The sequence below is a fragment of the Cajanus cajan genome, chromosome 2, assembly GCF_000230855.2.
Source record: "Cajanus cajan strain Asha chromosome 2, NIPB_CcT2T_4, whole genome shotgun sequence".
NCBI classification, from domain to species: Eukaryota; Viridiplantae; Streptophyta; class Magnoliopsida; order Fabales; family Fabaceae; genus Cajanus; species Cajanus cajan.
The window spans coordinates 66,679,788-66,702,180 of record NC_138518.1 but is presented as its reverse complement, the minus strand read 5'-3'; the positions used below and the strand labels follow the sequence as shown (position 1 = coordinate 66,702,180).

The 22,393-nt window shown below is 31.6% G+C and overlaps 2 protein-coding genes across 3 annotated transcripts; one reads left to right on the top strand and one right to left on the bottom strand.

Moving 5' to 3' along the window:
- Nucleotides 1-1,947: 1,947 nt before the first annotated feature.
- Nucleotides 1,948-5,101, bottom strand: LOC109799724 (Pentatricopeptide repeat (PPR) superfamily protein). Its single transcript, XM_083068759.1, has one exon. It carries the CDS (start codon nucleotides 4,919-4,921, stop codon nucleotides 3,062-3,064), a length of 1,860 nt encoding a protein of 619 aa, XP_082924885.1. The 5' UTR covers nucleotides 4,922-5,101; the 3' UTR covers nucleotides 1,948-3,061.
- Nucleotides 5,102-13,845: 8,744 nt separating this feature from the next.
- LOC109816026 (putative CoA ligase CCL12) lies at nucleotides 13,846-22,166 on the top strand. Of its 2 annotated transcripts, XM_020380881.3 has the most exons (14): nucleotides 13,849-14,186; nucleotides 14,283-14,412; nucleotides 14,508-14,767; nucleotides 15,257-15,458; nucleotides 16,395-16,435; nucleotides 17,160-17,294; nucleotides 17,468-17,541; nucleotides 17,621-17,841; nucleotides 19,235-19,329; nucleotides 19,410-19,626; nucleotides 19,745-19,870; nucleotides 20,339-20,437; nucleotides 21,432-21,638; nucleotides 21,768-22,166. In XM_020380881.3, exons 1-14 carry the CDS (start codon nucleotides 13,924-13,926, stop codon nucleotides 21,879-21,881), a joined length of 2,184 nt encoding a protein of 727 aa, XP_020236470.2. In that variant the 5' UTR covers nucleotides 13,849-13,923; the 3' UTR covers nucleotides 21,882-22,166. The 2 variants fall into 2 exon arrangements, with proteins under 2 accessions (XP_020236469.2, XP_020236470.2); XM_020380880.3 differs by having other exon boundaries at nucleotides 13,846-14,412.
- The last annotated feature ends 227 nt before the right edge of the window (nucleotides 22,167-22,393 follow it).

Here is a 22,393-nt window from a genome sequence, read left to right as displayed (position 1 = left end):
ACATAGTAAGTTCTTTTTTTAGTTTTGTCATGGATATCTTTTAGTCTATTGAGACAAAGAGTAATCCTATTTACATTACTGTGATTATCGCTAATCCAACAAATTTTCATACATAATGTAAGATTGGACACATGTTCTCCAATAAATATATAGATTGCCTACATAAAATCTAACCTAGTAAATAATATTGCACCTTGCATTTTTCTTCTTTTTTCTTCTACAATCACATCAAATTATAACACGAAGAAATTTAACAAATCGTTAAAGCAAATAAGAAGAAGAGAAATTGATAATTAAAATGTTTTATTAAATCATAATCACAATTTAAAAAATGATGTAAAAATAATTTTAAATTGAAATAAAAATTGCACAAATAAAAATATTATATTTCCTTTGAAATAAAAAGGGAAAAAAAATTCAAGTGTAAGTCATGCAAGAAATTTTCCCTCTGGTACAGAAATATGAAGCTAGAAGAGAAAAATTAATTTTTATGTACTAAAAATGTTAAAAAAAAGGAAAAAAAAAAAAGAAGTATATTATCATTTATCAATTAACTAGATTTGGCAATTGATATAAATTTTAAGTGAGTTATTATAAAATCTTGCAAACTTACCTTATATCATCAATGTGTAGATTGTTTTCTAGAAGAGAAAATTATGCAAAAGACAAATGCATTTACTTAATTATATTATTAAGATATAAATGTCATTTAACACAATACGTAGACTATTACTTGCATTTCATATTTATTATTTAATTTCAAATTGTTTATTAAAAAAAAAAAAAGAGTGTGAAAAAAAATCGAGTAAGAAACTTGTGAAAATTTCCTAAGCCTCAATTTCTGAATCCTTCCAAAGCCCAATCTCCCATCCCCGATGCTAAATCCTCTGATTTCAATCTCACCTATGCAAAAACCTTTTGCTTCAACCTTGCACAGAGGACAAACATTAGAAAGAAGATGCCACACAAGGGAAAGGAAGGATTTTATTCATAGGTCGAGTGGTTTGCGACTTTGCTTATTATGGATTTTTAACCGTGTCTTGAATGTTGATTTAGTGGATTATTGATTTATATATTGTGTGTTGTTGATTTTTCTGATTGTATTTTTTTTCTTCTATATTTTTAATTTTCAAACTCTTTTATAATTAATTTATAATGATATAAGCATTTTAACATCGTTAAACAACGTCTTGAACTAATAACATTTTATTATGTATTTAGGACGTCAAACTAATATTTCATATGACAAGTTACATCATTACTTGACGTAACATTACTTAATGATATATACTTCATAAAAGTAACTAAATATAATGACACGCAATAGTTGAAAGATCGAGATCAGTTAAAAAAACACTTAACCCTAAAAGTAAAAGAATTGATGACTCTAAACAAAAGCTACTTTTGTGAAAAAATGAAAAACTAAAATTACAATCCACTTAAATTTTTGCATGTAACTTGTCACATCAAATTAGCAAATCCATGAGACAAGTCATGCATTTACTACATATTTACTTAATGGTGATACTTGACAATAACAATTACAAACAATAATAAACAATATCGATCAAAATTCATTTACAGAATATTTAGAAACTAAAAATATATTTACAAAGGCAATTTAAGTGAAACGCTAGCAACAAAGTAATTTGGCCTAAAAAAACAAATGTACATGAAATTACAAATGAAAAAATGAAAATTTTATTACTTTTATAGTATCAGTTTGAGATTATTAAAGATGATCTCTTTTAGCATCTAACCCAGGAAGACAAGTTTGTTCATGCGTATAAATTTAAAAACCTGGTAAAAAAAAAAAAAAAAAAAAAACTAAATGAATGATAGTTCAGCCCAAATGTTCTCAACACCTTGAACTTGGTGCCAGCCAAGAAGATGTTAAGTGCACAAAAAAAAACCCCGAAAGATCAAGCAAACTGTACACTCCGAAGCAACAAAATATTTCCGTCCATCGAGAGATATCTTGAGAATTACTAGTGTAACAACACCAAGAAGTGTAACACTAAGAAGGGCACTTTCTTTAAATAAAAAATAATTAATAAAGAAAATATAAATCTATTTTGACTAGAGCTACACATAACCATAGCTCATGATGTAAAGAACTATGGTATTACTTAGCAGCCTGCTATTTCTCTTCCAAACTTATCGGAGATAGATCTTCAGTAGACTGTCAAAAATTCAAGACCAAAATTCTGAGGGCTGCCTTTAGCGTGTTTCTTCGGTATCTCTTCATTGCTTGCTTTCCATTGCTTTATTTGTCATTGCCAATATAAAAATTTCAGGATGACACCATAATCAATGTAGCAGAGTTTCTCTTATCCGCCATTTACATCCCTTGTTTATCATCTCTATGTAACAACAATTGATGTTACTATAGAACTATACTTGTACCGCCCACATCGGTACTAGGACCCACCCTGGCAATAATGGGCTCGGACCACGCCAACTCGGAAGGTCAGCCCATCTCTCCAACACATGATAAGCTGATAAGAAAGAAATCTTATCATATCTTAACCAACTCAATTATCAATAAAGGAAAAATCCTAATTATATCAAGGTAAGTGCACTATATATATGAGACCCATACACTCACAAAGAATAACTTGAGTATCGGAATCTCTTTTGCAGGTATCACCCCCACCTCGGAGCAGCTAACGTACCCAGCAAAGAAAGCTCATCAATCTTGCCCAATAAATCGTCTCTCACGACCGATCTCCGGTAAAAACAATAGTGATCATGTATCTGTCCAAACATTTGCTTTGCTGAGGACCAAAATTTCTCTGCTAGCTGCCTTCACTTGCCTTCCCTCTCCTTTTTGAACACTCTTCAATCATAAATTGAGCAACCCTGTAAAATGAACAGGTGTGCAATTGATGCTAAAATTTCAATATTCTTCTGAAGTAGTTGATCTCTACGCTGGCACAAAACAGTTCTTTACACGCCTCTAATTCATCAAATGAAAAAAGGTCGTTCACACTTCAAAGTCATTCTTCCAACACCAATATGTCAGCTTTGCACCCGCATATGGCCTAGCCTTGGTAGTTGGTCACCAAAAATTACTACAAGAACAGGCCCCATTAAGGAAGTGGTGGAATCTCGTATTATCCCTCACAACAATTTTTCTTCCTGTAACTTTTGATGCACCACACATTACGATATGACAATCCTCACATATCCTAAGGTTCTTCATAATCTTTATAGTGGAACCAGCATCAGTACTCAGCAATCCAAATGCCAAAGCTAGTTTTTCACTATGAGCCATTAGTAAAAGCATTTTTTCTTCATCATTAATACCATAAGGCACCGAACATAGGTTTGGCTGGTATCCAATACCCTTAAGCCGTTCAAAAAGATCATTTAATTCCTTCTTTATCTCATTAATTTCTGGATGTTTCACATCACCAGCAACGAACTCGTGAATCGTACCATTTTTGGCTTCAACCCAGCTACACCCAGGATTTTTTTTCAAATTTTTTTCTCTCATCAATTTCCTGACCCTTGACACACCATCCCATCTTCCAGCCGATGCATAAGTGTTGGCAAGCAACAAATAATTCCCTATGTTATCAGGTTCAAGCTCAAATAAACGCCTTGAAGCAATTTCAGCAACATCAGGGTTCCCATGGATGTGCGATGCTCCAAGAAGCGCTCCCCACACAGCTCCATTAGGCTCCATAGGCATTGTCTCAACAAGCCGAAGTGCCTTTTCCAAGTGTCCAGCTCGGCCAAGAAGATCCGCCATGCAAGCATAATGCTCTCCAGTTGGAGCAACACCATAACACTCTTCCATCGTAGCAAATAGCTTCTGCCCTTGGTCTACCAAGCCAGCATGACTACACGCCGTAAACACCCCCACAAAAGTAACATGGTTTGGTTTTACCTCCGTCTCCAACATGTCGTAAAACAACTTAATCGCCCCACGAGCTAGACCATGTATAGCAAACCCCACAATCATGGAACTGTAAGAAAAAACATTTCTTTCCTTCATTCCCTTAAAGACATCATACGCCTCCTCCACATTACCACATTTTGAATACATGTCTATCAAAGCTGACCCCACAAGGACACTACTTCCTCCCCCAAATCCAACACTCTCGGCAATGTCCCTTACCCACTTAGCATACCCAGACGAACCCAATTGAGCACAAGCAGATATGACACCAACCAAGGTAACCTCATCAATCTCCACACCAGCATCCACCATCCCCCGGAAAACCTCCAAGGCATTCTCCGGCATGGCATTCTGCGCATACCCGGTAACCATGGCAGTCCAGGCCACCATATCCTTCACCAGCAGCCCGTCAAACAAGTCCCGTGCAGCCTCCATGTGACCTCTCCTCGCGTAGGCAACAATGAGCCCGGTCCAAGAAACGACATCCCGTTGAGGCATTTCATCAAACACCTTGCGCGCGGAGTGCAAAACTCCGCATTTGACGTACATGTGGATGATGGTGTTGTTAACATACAAATCGGAGACGAAGCCACCAAGGAGGAGTGTCTGGGCGTGGAGCTGGGCCCCCAAGGCGGCGTCTTTGGCGGCGGCGGAGGCGGAGAAGAGGGCGGAGAAGGTGAAGGAGACGGGAGAGACGCGGCGTTGGCGCATGGAGGAGTAGAGGCGAAGGGCCTCGGGGAGGGGTCCTCGGAGGGCGTAGGCGCGAATGAGAGCGGTCCAGAGAAAGGGGTTGTTGGGGGCGTGGACTTGTGCGAAGAGAAGAAGAGGGTAGGAGTTGAGGGGCAGGTGGGGGAGCGTGGTGAGAAGGCGGAGGAGCTTGGTGATGACGTAGGAGCATTGGTGGAGGTTGTTGCGGTATATGTGGCCGTGGACTTGTTTTGCGTGGTTAAGGGTGCTGCAACAACTGTCCAGGATTCTCACCACTTCGGACTCCACAACCCTTGCCACAACCATCTCTTCTTCTTCTTCTTCTTCTTCTTCCCTTCTTAATCATCACTCTCACGTACTGTGTTTCAATGATTTTACTTCACCAACTATCAAACACTCATACTTATTGTTTCAATCATTTATGACTTTAAACGGTCATTGCATGCCTCTTTTCTCCTTTTCTTTACGCGCATTAAGTTCTGTCATATACTCCTATTCCTATACCACGCATAAGTATATTAATTTGTTTTTTAATAGCTCTTTTTATACATTATTATTCTAGTTCTACTTTAAAGTAAATTACATTATCCATAATAAAAGTATTATTATTTTGTCATTTTTTTCTTTTTTTAATGCATATAAAATTTTGTCATATACATATATATCACGCATAACTATAATTATATATATAAATAATTTTGTTTTAAATAGTCTTTTTATTGCATAATTAATTTTGTTTAAAATTTAGAGTCAATTTTTTTTTATAAGCAAGAATAATTTAAATTAAAAGGAAGTATAAGGAGTACTATAACTCATTACAAGGAACATAAAAACATAACTATAAATAAAAAAAATCAAAGTCGAGACTATGAGAAACATAAATTTGGATTATGATATCAATTAATGTAACTAAACGAACACCTAGAGACAGAACTAGTTATCCACTTCCATGAATACAGTTTAATGTTGTCCAACACTTCCTTGCAATCCGTAACACCCTGCTGAAATGTGATCACATTTCGATGAAGTTATAGTGACCAAATAACAGAAACTCAAACCACCAGAAAACACTGAAAACGTTTTTTATAAATACCAATATTTGACCAATATAAATAAAGAGAAGTTAAAGAATTAGGAAGGACCACCGCCACCTCTAACCAATTGGCCACAGCTAACCAAATATTAAAAGTTATAAGGCACATTAGAAAAAGATGAAGAGGGTCTTCAACAAATAGAGAGCAAAAAGAACATAAATTGTTATCCAACACCAAACCTCGTACTTGTAACAATGATTTGCACGTAAACACATTCAAAAACACCTATCAACAAAATATCAAACACTTGATTGAAGCTTTGCTTTTCCAAATACTTTTTATAATTTGTTGAAAATCTAAAGAATATGTAGGTTCTCCACCCAACAAGTGTTGCAACCAAAGATACGCACTTTTCACCGAGAATACACCGTCCTTATCACAAATCCATCTCCAATAATCTTGCTTAGAAGGGAAAATCTGCAAACCTTGACTCTCCCTTTCAACGATATCCTCTTTTTAGAGTCAATTATATACGTTATCCTCTTTTTTTATGTTTCATTATTTGATTTAACTCATTTAATTTAATATTATTAACATAAATCGTACTCTCCCTTTCAAGACATTAAGTATTATATTGTCTATGTTTACACGTTAAAATATTAAGATATTGAGTAAATTACACTCTTTTTTTTATTTTAAATATACTATATATAGTATAATTTAAAATATTTAATTTAGTATCATTAAAGAATAATTAATTTATGATTTTAAAATATATTTTTAATTAAAATATGTGCTAAAGTATTTGTAATTCATTTTTATCTACTCATTTGATAAATTTTTTTTTGTAAAGTATATAATTAAATTTAAATTAATCTATTAAAATAATAAATAAAATATAAAATAAAATGTTTTATTTTTAAAATTTGTAAAAGCTTATTCAGAAGTTTTTTCATTCGTAATTCTCAATAGTAACAAACAACCTATATAAATTTAAAGTATAGATCAAAGTGAACTCTAAGTCGTAAATAGGTCACTATAATATCGCTGGCCCGTATTTTTTCACCCAAATAAGAGTAAATTTAGGCGTGTGTCAAAATGACGGGAAAAAAAAGTGAAAAGAAATAAAGGAGATAAAATCATGTTATGTGATTTAAAATAGAGTGAAATTTTGATTATTAATTTAAAAGAAATAGAAAATTAAATAAATAAATAACTTCTATTTAAATTTTTTATTACATTAGAAATTGTTATTATGTAAGTATATTTCAATTGATTGAAAAATTTTTAATCGATTTATACTTTTTAACATTTTCAAAACTGCATGTATGTGTTTATAATTTAAAAAAAAAAAATACTTATGCTGCTTTATGACCACTAGAAGTAGGAGAAAAAAAATCAATAATTGTATATTTTATGGCGATTTTAAACTAGAACAAAAATTGTCACGATATATGTTGACGTCTCATTTTTGAACATCTCGGTAAAGAAATAAAAAGGTATAGTATTCATATTTCCACTTGACATATCTCTTAGCAATCAATCAACTTCTTGATTTTATTTCTGGCTTGTTTTTTTCTCATTTTATTTTTTATTCATTTTTTCGCTTGACTTAATTTCTTTGTTATTTTTATGACTTAAATATGTTTTTAGTTTTTTAAATTTAAAATAAATTTATTTTTGGTCACTCAAATTTAAAACCGTTGTTTTTAGTTTCTATAATTTTTAAAACTCTTGTTTTAGTCCTTTATGTTACCAATAACATATTTAAAAATGATTAATTAAGGCAATTATATAATATCAACTAGATTTAATGTGATATTTTCCCTAATAGAGATACTAATAGTTAGATTATATGCAAAATATTTAATAAATTTCTTAACAAAATTTGAATATAAAGACTAAAATAAGATTTTTTGAAATTACAATGACTAAAAATAATAATTTTAAATTTAAGAGACCAAAAATAGATTTATCCTAAATTTAATGGACTAAAAATATATTTAAGCCTATTTTTATTATACTAAAAAAGGAGGGTTATTTCACGCGACCTTCGAATTTATTGAATTGACTTGGTCATATTAATTTGTGAATAACACTACTTCATAATTGTTTAATTATCTAATTTTCATATAAATAACAACATTATATTTTTAATTACAAATATAATATGCTTTTTTTTTAGTTCAATTAAATTTTAGTTTATTAGACTAATATTGTTTTTAATTTTCAACATTATTATTTTCCTACTTGCTAATATCACTCACAATAAACATCGACATTTTTTTTATTTAATTTTGTAAATTAAGAGATCAATTTTCTAATAATTTTTTTTGAGGACCAAAATTCAACATTCATCAAAGTATAGAGACTAAAAGTCAATTTAAGTTAAATAATGATTATCGTCCTAACTTATTTTGTACAGAAGAAAAAAATAAATGAAAAAATAGTAATTTTATAACATCAACCTTGTAGATAATTTTCTTTGATAAAAATAATGTGATATAAAAATGACTTCATAATATTATTAGAGGTATAAATAAAAAATAGATAATTAAAAAATAATTAAAAAATAAACATAATTCTTATTTTAAGATTTATATTTTTTTAATGCGACGGATTGATGTTTAATTGCAAAATAATTCATATATTGAATATTTAAATAGATTTGTCTAGCTACATTAATGTTTTTGTTGATACGCGATAAATATATCTAGTTACGAAGTTTATTAAATAAGATACTTCCTCAATTTCTTTTAATCGTATGTTTTTAAAGAAGAGTTTCAAAGTTGAATACTATATTAACTATTTTTTAATTAAATTATTATTTTTTAGATTTAATTAATTTATACATTTACGACTACAATGTACCTACTGTTGAGTCAAAAAAAAAAACTATACTAAGAAATCTTAAAACTATTATATGAAAAATAAAAGTATTACTTGTTTTGTTTATAAACTTTCAACCACACGAAAAAAGACAAAAGTAATATTAAAAAAAATGTTAGTTCAAGTACGCTTGTATTTTTTAATTAAAAATCAGAGTTTAACTCTATTGAAAATATAAAGTCATAATTAAATATATCATTTTTATTGAATAAAGTTAACTATTTTATATGTATACAATTTATAATTAAACAAAAGTATAAAAATATTTATGTTAAATATATTTTAATTTTATTCATAAATACATTGATAAATGTTTTTTTTAAAATTTAAATGATAAGATATAAATATATTATTAAATACTAATACTCATAATAAATATATTTCATTGTGAATTAATTCAATAATATATTAAATAGTGACAAATAAACAAATAAAATTAAGTACACAAATTCATTTTATAAACTCGATAAAATTGATTATCTAATTATTTATATCACTTTATGGTCCATCCTCGATCTCGAAATATGAAAAGATGGAGTACTTGAATTTGTATAATTGATACATCCTCTACTTAATTTCAAAATCGATTTAATAATAGACATTAATTATCGACTTTATAAGTCAAATCGATTATTTTAATCATTGTAAATCTAAACTTGATCTCCATTTTACAATTAATTTTTTTTTTCAAAGAAAAAATAATCCATAGAGAATTAAACATATTTACACAATTAATATATATTTAAATATATTTTTTATTTTTTATTTTATAAAAAATTGGTATACCAAAAGATGACTGTATCCTAATTGTTATAATTTTTAAAATATTAATTTACATAACTAATACAAATATCATCAAATGATACGATTTTCATCATATCTAATAAATTAATTAACTACTATTATAATACAAAATTATAATAAATGATTTTGTACATAATTATAACTTATTATAAGATTGTAGTATAAAATTATTTATAATAACAATATTTTCTAATTAAGTTTGTTTAATAATATGTTAAATATATTTCAGAATTCAAATAGCTAACTTGTAGTTTATATAATATTAAACTTTAATTGTTATACAAAATATATTTGATGAAAAATTAATTATATAAAGCTCATCCAAAGTTCGAAAATAACAACTTAACATTAATAATTAACTAATCATATAATTAATTGAAAACATCGAAATTCAATTCAGATGTTACATTATTATTATTATTATTATTATTATTATTATTATTATTATTATTATTATTATTTTTATTTTTATTATTATTTTTATTATTATTATTATTATAATATAATACAATATCTTAAAATTAACAATAAAGATTAATCATGAGTTTCACTTATTAAATATTTATTTTAACATTGATGTTTTGTTTGAAATAAAAAATTTGACTTTTTTTTAATATACTATTTTTTATTTATTTAAATAACCTGAACTCAAAATTATTTACGTAAATAACCCGTTTTTGAGGCCTAGGTGAGAAATCGGTTACTACGTAACCGATTTCTCAAAGAGCTTTTTTAAAAAAAATTTAAAAACCTTTTGAGAAATCGGTTACCTAGTAAATGATTTCTCTATTGGGCTTTTTTTTTCTTTAGATTTTTGGGTTTTTTTTTTCATTTTTCATTTTTTTCTCCAGATTTTGATATTTATTTTTAAATTTTTAAATTTTTAATTTTTAGATTTTAAAAAAATTAGTCTTTTTGAAAAAAATTTATTTAGTTAAGTTTTTAGAATAAGATTAAATAATTAAATAAATATTAAATAATTTTTTTTAAAAAAAGATAGTATTTTTATATAAAATAATAGAAAACAAAGTACAAAATTTGGAATTACAAACATTTTAAGTTTGTTGGCTTGAATTCCGTTGATGGTAAGGACATTTCTTCTTGGAGTGACCTACATTCCTGCAGATAGAACATCTTTTTGGTTGTCCTGGTTTAACCATATCTATTTAAGTGCATATTCTGAATGACTTTAGACGACCTTTTTTTATTTCTAATATTTTCCATATTTGGTATGATTTGCGGTTCTTCACAATTCGGCCAATAAGATTCATTGGGCAATTCACCAAATAATTCGTTATACACATTTGAAACATACTCTAATGTGTATACCTGATCTATGTAAGATTTGTAATTGTGGTGAACATGCTTACATGCAGCAACAACATGGGAGCATGACATGTGTAGCTTTTGGAATTTCCCACTGTCACACCACTTGTCATGTAGTCTAACTGTGAAATTTCCAGTAGGTCGTGTTTCCCTTGGGTTAATGGTCTCTTGCACTAGAAAATGTGTACTGTGACGATCAAATTCGAGGACATGATAACTATTAACCTTTGATTATGCATCTCTCATGACCCTATTGATTATTTCAGTATAAACTTGGGCAGTCCTAAGTTTAGCATCGACTTCCTTCCCCCTATGGATGAATAAGACATTACATCTCTTATAAGTCGACATAATAATTGCAAAAATTGGCAAATTTCTTATTTTTTTAAGAACAGAGTTAATTGTCTTAGCCAAGTTGGTAGTCATGTGTCCCCATTATCGGCCACTATCCTATGTAAGAGTCCATTGTTCTTTTGGTATGGTGTTGAGCCATTCAATTACACCTTCGGTATCTGGTTTTCTCCTTAGTGTGTTGTAGTAGTAATTGAATCTTGGCTCAGTCATCTCATAAGCTGTGAAATGAGATTAGAAAAAAATGAACAATTTATTATTGTTGAAATATGGTCAAATAAATAAAAGTAATCAATGATAAGAAGTACATATCCATATTGATGATTAATTTTTTTCGTTCTGTATTCTTGAAATGTCTCATGAAGTTTTGGAAAATATGGCGAATACATAACACATGCATTGAATTCTCGGGTGTCCAACCACTACCTTGTCTAGCGTAGGCATTTTTGATGGACTCGTGCCTGTCCGAAATTAAGCAAAGGTCATTTTGAGGGCAAACATGTCTTTTGAGATAATGTAGAAAGAAAAACCATACATTTGTTGTTTCACCCTCAATAATTGCAAATGCAATTGGAAAGATTTTGTTGTTACTGTCTTGAGCCATGGCCATAAGGAGAGTTCCTTTGTATTTGCCATACAAGAATGTGCCATCAACTTGAACAATGGGCTTGCAATATTTGAACCCATCGATACAAGGTTTAAATGTCCAAAATACTTTATAGAATTGAACATAATGATGAACCATCACCTTGTTGGTTGTATAGTGGCCTTGTTTGTTTCTCAACAACAAATCCATTAAGAAATCCACTAATGGCATTGAGCAACTTGGGTAAATCATGATAAGATTGTTCCTAGTTGCCATGTAAGTCTTCAATTGCCTTTTGCTTTGCCATCCACGCTTTGCGGTATGAGATTGTGTACCCTTCAACACTTTTGATGTGTACTATTATTGTTGGAATTGAAATTGATGGATCACTCTCCACCAAAGAAATAATACTTTTGCTGATATATACATAGCCAAGGTTAACATGATCTTGTGTGATAATAGAGGATGAACAAGAATGTTCACCTGATAGCTTACAAAGCTCCCATTTTTGGCTTATAGTAATAAAAGCCGCTCTGCACCTCCAATCACATGTAATGTTAACACAGCGTGCAACAATCAACGTTGGTGACAATTTCTCCAACCTGTAATACAGACCTTTCTTTATATGGTATGCATTAAAAACATGTTAGACTTCCTCCTTTGTGTTAAAAGTCATGCCTTGAAATAGGTTGTCACGAGAGTACTCGACGTCAACATGGTCAAGTGCATGTCTATACTCTAGGTCGGTGAAATCTGTTAGTAAATCAACATTATGCATGTGTGATGGGAAACTAAATGTGCTTACGTGCTGAGATTGTTGTAGAAGATGATCTTGTTCGTCTTGTTCATCATCTTGTTGGAGTCTTGCATCATCTTTTCCCTCATTGAAAGGACCAACTTCTTCTTCAGGAACTCCAACTTCAGGGAATTCTTCTTCTTCTTCTTCTTCTTGTGGGACTCCAAATGTAAGGAGGTTGGTAAAGGATCCATGTGTATGAAAATCGTCTAACGAAGGTTGGTTTTCATAATAAAAGGGTTGGTTTTCATATGAAAAAGGTTGGTTTTCATGGGAAGAAGGTAGGTTTTGATGGGAAGAAGGTAGGTTTTGATGGGAAGAAAATTGGTTTTGATAGGAATAAAGTTGGTTTTCATAAGAAGAATGTTGGTTTTCATAGGAATAATTTATTGGTGTGAGATTTGCATATAATTAACAGAAGTAAGATGTTTAAGGGAACGAACCATTTGAATCATACCATGAACGTCTTCATCGTCGGTAAGCTTGACAGCCCAGAAGTCCCATATTGAAACTAATTTGGACGGAAGTCCCATATTGAAACTAATTAATTAATTTGGGACTAAATTGAAACTAATTAATTAGTTTGGGACCAAATTGAGACAAAAAATTAATGAGGGACTAAATTGAAACAAAAAAAGATTGTAAGGGACCAAATTAGGTTTTTAGTCTTCTTAATTAACATATTTGTAATTTTAACAAATGATTTACTAAATTATAATATTAAATTTTTTTTATTTAAAAAATTAATTTAATTATTAAAATATATTTTTAATACATATTTTATTTGACAATTTTTAATTAAATTATCTCTATTTTTTAATTATATTTATTTTTTAATCAAAATAATAATTTTAAAAAATATTTGAATTTAAATAATAAATATATTTTTTATATTTTAATAACTAAACTAAATAATTTTTTAAAATATTAATTATAATTTTTTATGAATTCTGAAAATTTTAGAGAAAAATGAAAAAATAAATATCAAAATCCGAAAAAAAGCAAAAATTGAAAAAAAAAAACCCAAAAATTTGAAAACAAAAAGCAAAAAAACGAAAAAAAAAAAGCCTAATAGAGAAATCAATTATTGGGTAACCAATTTCTAAAAGAGTTTTTGAAATTTTTTTTAAAAAAATCCTTTAAGAAATCGATTACTGGGTAACCAATTTCTCACTTAGGCCTTAAAAATGGATTATTTATGTAAATAATCTTATGCCCAAATTATTTAAATAAAAAAAAAATAGTATATTAAAAAAATTAAAAAATTTAGTTAAAAAGTAACTTTTTTAAATAATAAAAAGTTTCTTATTTCTAATTTTATTTTCACGGATGTTGCAGGTAATAAAAATTGTAGTAGGTGTATCTGAACTTGTTTGGTGACAAGTCATCCAAAAAGTTACTTTGACTTTCCGTTTTCAACTGTGTATGTGAAGTGATGTGCTGCTGTGTGTGGTCAACAACCCCTCTCTCTCTGCAATCTTCAACTCTTTATTCAACTTCCAACTTCGAAAGAGAGAGAGTAATGGGAGAGAGCGTGATGGAGTTGGGAGTGGAAGAGTTGGTGAATGCAGGCTTAACAGTGGCAGAAGCAAATGAATTATACAGCGTTTTGAAGAATATTGTGTCTCTCTCTCCCACCGACCCATCACTCATATGGCGCCACCTTGTCACTCGGAAGGCGCTGAAACCATCTTTCCCACACTCCTTGCATCAGCTTCTCTACTACTCCGTTTATCACTCTCACAATGCTTCTGCTTCTCTTCCACTTTATTGGTTCCCTTCTCTGTACGTATGCCTTTTCACTACTACATCTTACTGTCTCTCTCCTTTATTCTCATCTGCACTCTTCACTCTACTCATTCTTCTTTCTTCTCTTTTCAGAGACCAATCCAAACGCACCAACCTCGGTCGTCTCATGGAAACTCATGGTCCTAAGCTTTTAGGACCTTCCTACAAAGACCCTATTTCTAGCTTTCCTCTCTTTCACAACTTCTCTGTTCAACACCCTCAGGCTAGCAACCTAACTACCCTCCAACATCTAATACCTTTCTTTCATTTCAACATCTATTCTTTCTTTCTTAATCTTATTACCCATTGTCAATGCAGCTGTACTGGCCCCTTGTTCTCAAGGAACTATCGGTTTCATTTGTTGAACCTCCAAAGTGCATTTTAGACACTTCTGACCCTTCTAAACATGGAGGGACTTGGCTTCCTGGCTCTGTCCTCAACATTGCTGATTGCTGTCTGCAACCCTCTTCACATCCCTACAAATCAGATGACAGTGTAGCCATCGTTTGGAGAGGTGAAGGTTTTGATGATTCTCGGGTTAATCAAATCTCGCTTAAACAACTCCGACACCAAGTAATGTAAGCCTTTCTGATGGGTTGTTTTGTATCTATGTTTTGTTGTAGTTTGTAAATAGATATTTTTCAAGAGGAGTATGATATGTTGTTGCACACGGGAGATTCACACACACTTCTTCAAATTGATATGATATTGTCCATTAAGGCCTCATACCAATGGAGACATTGTGTGTGCTTATAAATCCATTTACATCCTCTTATTTTAAACATGTGAGACTTTTTTTATATTCCAACACTTTCAACCAAAGTTATGCTGCTTAATACGGGGTATGTGATCTCTACATTTTTCCCCCTTTAAATTGTAACTTGTGCATCATTGTGTTGAATTTTGTACTGTTGACCAAGATAAGTTGTGTATCATTTTGGTATTCTTTGTTTCCACCCCCTTCCTACTTGTGTCTTACTTTTATTTTTGTCTTTTCTCCTTCCTTTAGGATTTAAAATTGAAGTGTTTTTTTTTTCTTTTCTTCATTTTTTGCCATATTCTTCCAGGTTGGTAGCTAAAGCAATAGATGCCACATTCTCAAAGGGAGATGCAATCGCAATTGACATGCAAATGACAGCCAATGCCGTAATCATCTACTTAGCCATTGTTCTAGCAGGATGTGCTGTGGTATCAATAGCTGATAGCTTTGCACCAAAAGAAATTGCAAGCCGCCTCCGGGTTTCTAAAGCAAAGGGCATTTTCACACAGGTGATGTTTTAAAAGTGTTCTATGTGTATGACTTCATTTGTAAAGCTAACTTTGATTGAAATGAAACTATTCAGTATTTGGAATTGTCTTTGTTAATACTAATGTTACCATATCTTTATACGTTGGATTAAAAATACTGACCTTTGGAGTTCCGTTGGAAACTTACGCTTCTATACCAGGCATTTCTTTAAGGTTTCAAAATTTCAACCCAACTTTGTTAATGCTAGAACTGTACACAAATATTATCTTTAGAAACATGCATTGTATGCTGTTAAAACTCCTTTTGAAATTTTCATTGTGTTACACATATTTGACAAGTGTTACACATAATATTATTATTTTATTTTTTTTAGAAATCAAAAGACAGAGAGACAGAAAGAAGGGGTTCTTTGAAAATAAATTGCTGAATTTCCCTATGAATTTGTATACCAAACAGTTTGGTGGCTAACAAATTGCATGTTATAAGCTTCAAATTTATCGGTATAAGATAAGATACAAGCATTCATAAAATTAACTTGTGATAGATATCTAATACTACTACAATCTATGTGAATGAGAAATATAAAGGGAAAGGTAATGGATTAACAACTTACATGAGAAAGAGATGAGAGGAAAAGGGGAATATGCATAGGGGATTTTCTTGTAATTAAATTGTAACTGCTGGACAATTGGCAAAAAAGGTGAGAATGGTGGGAAGTTTTTTAAAAACAGGCAAGCATTCAGTGGGAAGAGTGGGACTTGGGAAGCATCTAGTCCCTCAAAGTGGTAGCCTAGTTACTGTAATGTTCCATTTCTGTTTCTTTCTTATTTCAGTTTCTGTAATCTCTGGTTTAATTCCAAGTTTTATGCAATATTTGAGTAGATTTTTATTAACTTCTTATTTTTTTAGTAACAAATTAAGATTTTTGTATTTGCTCAACTTTATTTTGTTTTCAGGATTTCATAGCAAGAGGTGGCAAGAAATTCCCTTTGTACAGGTAAATAGTTGCTATCATTATACCTGTCGCTACGTTTTCAGCAGTTCAACTTCTGAATATTGAAATCATATTTGAAATTAGCCAAAGGTACTGTTCTGTTGCCTATGTCAAATTTCTGTTCAGAATTCAGATTATAGTTGACAAGCTAAGTGCAACGCACAAGTCAAGCTTATTTCCTGTTATGATTAACTTTTGGTATCATTAACAATTTGGTATTCATTTTAGTTAGGTGATTTAATAATCATCTGTTGATGTATCCTCTGAATCATGTTTCAATATATTTTTTTTTCTTGTTTCTGCATTCAAATTCAATGCCATAGTCCAAATAATAGTAAGGGGACGTCTTTGTGTTTGAGCTTGAAATACACATTGTTGAGCTTTTTTGGGACAACTGATAATCTATTTATGATGCATCAGAAAAATCCTGGTGTTAGAATATAGGAGTCAATCTGAATGTAAGTAATTTTAAATCATCAAAGTCATGTTGAATTTCAGGACGTGGTTTTTTTAGAACCCTGTTTTCTTTTCTCATTTCTGCTTACTTTTTTTGGCACATGTCATAGGCATTAGTAGTATCACAAATGAATGGTCTCACTCTCATCAATGAATTTATTTTTCAGTTGTAAATAGAAATTTCATACCAGTCTCAATCATAATTTGTCATCTAACTCAAGATGCTATGCTAACTCAAGATTCTATCTCATTCTGATATTTCCCCTGGTAGTCGAGTCATTGAGGCAGCTACATGTAAAGTTATTGTGCTCCCGGTGATGGGTGATGATGTAGGAGTACAATTAAGAGAACAAGATTTATCATGGAAAGGCTTTCTCTCTTCTGCCAATCGGACTCAGAACCCCAGGTAAATTCACACTGCAATGTGTTCAATAAACAATATCATAATCTAAACAATGGTCATTTTGGTAACTAAAATAATCACTTATAAAGATACCAGAAATGGAAGAGAGAGAGAGAGAGAGAGAAGTGGCATTTTTTTCTTGTGCTTGACTCATCTTAACATTTAACACTTGACAGGTCAGATCATTACTCTCCAAGCTATCAATCGGTGGATACTGTCACTAATATACTATTCTCTTCTGGAACCACAGGTAAAGATCCTTCCTTTGAATGTATCAGGTAGCGACTACCAATGTAATGATTTTCTGGTTATATTTTTGCTTTCATCAGGAGATCCAAAAGCTATTCCTTGGACTCAACTTGCACCAATACGAAGTGCTGCTGATGGATGGGCTGCCATTGATATCCAACCTGGAGATGTCTATTGCTGGCCTACAAATTTAGGATGGGTAATTGGACCAACTGTATTGTATCATTGCTTTCTAACTGGTGCAACTCTGGCTCTATATCATGGGTCTCCTCAAGGTCGTGATTTTGGAAAATTTGTTCAGGTAAATCCCCCTGATCAGTTTTTTCATCCTATACAATTTTTAATAAATAAATCTTTTTTAAAAAAAAAAAGTAGTAATGATTATTTTAATCACCTATAAAATTGGGACTACAAACCATAATGTAAATGTTGATTAGTAATAATAATAGATCGAAGTGAGAACTAGACTGGTAGTAGTTCGTCAAAGTTATGGATGAAATAAACTGATTAGCTGCTGCAGGTCCTATCACCTTTGTCATACTGTGAGATGTAGTGGCATAGTGGGAAATGCTTGTAAGTTGGTGCTATCTCCAATCACATAACACAGGCAGTTTCCCTATGCTCTGTGATTATAAATCACAACTTTGTGCTGCTGATGTGAAAAAAAAGGGTTTTTTTTTCTCTTCTGATTCTTTCAAAAATGCTTTGCCTCGTGACATTGCCTTACTTAAATTTTGTGATCTTAGTCTCAGCAGGAATAGCTTGCCTCAGTAACCTATAATTTTTGGTCTTTGCATATTACCTTATGCAATTTATTTTTCCAAAAGAAAAGGAACTTTCTAATATTTAACACGCAGGTAGAAAACTAGTTAGTGGTTAAGAAAACTAGAAAACTAGGATGTTATCGACCTCCTGTTTATTCCCAACTTTCAATTCAAAACTCAAACCGTTGATGAGACTACTGTACTACATATACCATTCTTTATCATTCACCAACAATGCGTAGAATCTAGCAGAATGTTTATATCTTTACATATGTCATGTGTGTTCAAGAAACGTGTATTCTATACACAGGAATGTTTTGATGCACACACATGCATGTGTACCCTCACATTTGCTTCATATGGTGTTGCCATGTTGGACTAAAGATTCAATGGTTATGCCATATGGTTTGGTATATGAGCAGTAGGAAATCTAACTCTTATGTTTTGACCATGGGATCAACACAAAAGTACTTCCCATGGTAAGTTCTTGTTTGTTTACAGCATAGTCCTGGAAAATTAGTTTCGCCTAGAGGTCATGGTACACTAATGAAGTTGTCACCCTTCCTCATGGTTCCACCCTGTGTGTCAAGGCAGAAGAGTGAAAGAAGTAACTCTCACTAGAATATCTACGTACTTTAATCAAATCAACCAGTGAATGGCTTACATGTGATCCAAGTGAGTGTTGGGTGAAGTATATTCTAATAAAGTAAAGGAAGTTAAAGACTTGTTTTTAGAAGGAAAATTTCTCACTTGTAGCATTTGGCTTAGCAACAAAAGGAGTTGGATAAAGTCGGGAGGCAGGACAGGGCTTAGGTCAAACATTAATACAGCAATGAAAGTGAAAGTGTCATCAGATGTTGTATTCTACATCAATAGAATTTGATACATTGCACCAAAGCACAACCTAATTTATTAACTACAATTGTCCAGGATGCAGGGGTTACCATTTTGGGAACAGTTCCAAGCTTAGTAAAAGCTTGGAAGAGTACACAATGTATGGAGGGCTTGGATTGGACAAAGATAAAGTAATATCTCTCAGTAGTGTAAAACTGTAAATAATCAAGTTGCTACTATGAAAAATGAACTGAACTATGGTTTTGGGCAGAACGTTTTGTTCCTCTGGAGAAACATCAAATGTTGATGATGATCTGTGGCTTTCTTCAAGAGCTTATTACAGTCCAATCATTGAATTGTGTGGAGGCACTGAGCTCGCTTCTAGCTACATTGCAGGAAGTCCCCTGCAGCCTCAAGCTTTTGGAGCATTTAGCACTGCATCAATGACAACTGGTTTTGTCATTTTTGACGAAAATGGAGTTCCTTATGTAAGAAAAATATCTTGATAGTTTGAGTTCTTTGTTCATGATAGCAAACCTATCTATGGGTTTAGATAAATTATATTTGGGTTTTCTAATTTATTTGAACCTTTGACTAATATGACAGCCAGATGATGTTGCTTGTGTTGGGGAAGTGGGCTTATTTCCTCTCTCTCTGGGAGCATCTGACAGATTGCTTAATGCTGATCATGAGAAGGTTTACTTTAAGGGAATGCCTATTTACAAAGGGAAGGTAGGAATTCAATTAATATGCTTAGAATACATCATTCTTCAAATATTAATTCTTTCATGTGTGAAGGATACCATCTCTCCTCTGATCTGGAAGTATTTTATGGTTAATTATATCCTAAAGGTTTTTTGATGGCCCTGCTTCACGAGCACTTCTCTTCGTGCACCCTTGAAAAATTACAAATTGAAAATCAAAACTAGTTAGAGTGAAAAGATAGAAATATCTTTCATTATGAACTTAACATGTTTTATGGTTGGTTGTTATCAAATGCCTTTAATACCTATGCAAGCTATCAATTTCCATAAATACTGTAGATCAGCAAGACCTCCATTAAAGATTTTCAATAATCCCATATTTGTGAACAACACAGTAATAGAACAAACTAAAATTGTAATTTTAACTACTCCTATTCTATTATTATGATTATATTTTGTCATGTATAATTGTCTATCATTGTATATTTATTAACAGGTTCTTAGGAGACATGGAGATATAATCAAGAGAACAGTTGACGGATATATCATTGTACAAGGGAGGGCTGATGACACCATGAATCTTGGTGGAATAAAGGTATCACTCTTACATGGAGATAGCTGAATTAGAAACTGATCATGAATTTTGAAGATTCGAATAGTAATCAAACCTATCAACCAGGGAAACAGTAGAAAAATATACCTCTGATGACCAAATAAAAAAAAATGGAAGAGCATTCAAAAAAGAGAGATGTTAGATTTCATCTTAAAATCAATTGAACTTTAGTAAAGTTGGCTAACAGATATGTATAATTATAGCAGGCGAAGTAGGACCTTTCAACACTCCCTTCCACATATGTTTGTCTGAACAAGCAAGTCTACCAGAATAGGTGATTTATCAAGATGGGTCATAGGATTGGATACTATGTTAGATTTTATTTTAAAACCAATTGGCCTTGAGGAAAGTTACCCAACAAATATATAAGTTGCACTAGGTGATGTGAGACTTTCCAGAGAGAGAGAGAGAGAGAGAAATTTCCATTCCTTGATTTGTGATATGTGATAAACCATAACCAACTCTGTTACACTTCACCATGTGCTACATTCCTTTCAGCTCAATAATCCATTTCAACTCGGCAACTATAATTAGAAACACTGAAACAACTGTAGCAACTTTCTATAAAGAAAACAAAATTTAACTAATCACCCATAATAATTAGCCATCCTTTGTTAGTTTCATCATCTTCCATTCTACAGTCTACACTGACTGGGGGATGAAGCTTTTGAAGGATATGCCTTCTGGTTACACACATAGTGTAAGAATACTATATCTTTCATGTCCATGGTCTGCATAAACTTATTAAGAATGGAAGATAGTCTAACTGATTATGGATTCTTCAGAAATTATTAAACTTATTAAGAATGCTATTGTAGCTTTCATATCCACCGTCTGAAAACGAATTTGGTAAGAAAGAATACTCCCTAACTGATCATGGATATTCAGAAGTTCTTAAACTTAAATGATCCTTGCTCTTTGGCATTCCTGGACTGGCTGTTCTTTTCACTTAGAAATTTCTGTTTCTGACATGCAGACAAGTTCTGTAGAAATTGAGCGTGTCTGTGATGGGGCTGATGAATGCCTTTTGGAGACAGCTGCGGTCGGTGTTGCAACTGCAAATAGAGGCCCAGAGCAACTGGTTATATTTGTAGTTCTAAAGAAAGGATACAATTCCAATGCAGAAACACTAAAGATGAAATTCACTAAAGCTATTCAAAGTAACCTAAACCCTTTGTTTAAGGTCTGACCCTTGATTGATTTTAAACAATTGTGAATTGATTGCGGTTTATTACTTTGTGAAAACTGACCTGACTTGGAATGATACAGTTAGCTGATATAGCATTCACAAACTCTTCTCATTACATTACAGGTAAGCCTTGTTAAAATTGTGCCAGAGTTTCCTCGAACATCTTCCAACAAGATCCTGAGGAGAATAATGAGGGATCAAATGAAGCATGAGCTATCAGTTCAGAGCAGACTTTAGTGAAGGATTATTTGAGTGAGGGATGAACATGGTTGACAGTCCTTGGAATTTTAAGCATAGACTATACTTTTATAGTTTTATTGGCCAAGTGCTTGGTGTGTTATCAAAGGCCAAAGCTTAGAAAATAAGTAGTACCAGTGAATATAAATATGTTTAAGGAAATGTAGCAGAATATAAATAAATCAGGTTGTAGAATTACAAACATTCAAGGCTCTATGCACAATTCACCCATATATAATAAAATAAAGTCTTTATTTTGTTTAAAATAAAGACATTTTTTTCGTACTTTTTCTCATTAGGATACATGATTTTATCATTATTCAATATTCTTAACTTTTAGTTATCTTAAATTATTAATTAGTTTTGCATATTATTATTATTATTTTAAAAAAAAAATGCATGCTTTTAAAAGATGACATAGTTCTTATTGATGTACGAAGGAAAAGGCTTTACCTTAAACTTGAGTTTTAAAGGTAGATATTGAAATCAAAAGCTCTTTACTTTTTTATTTT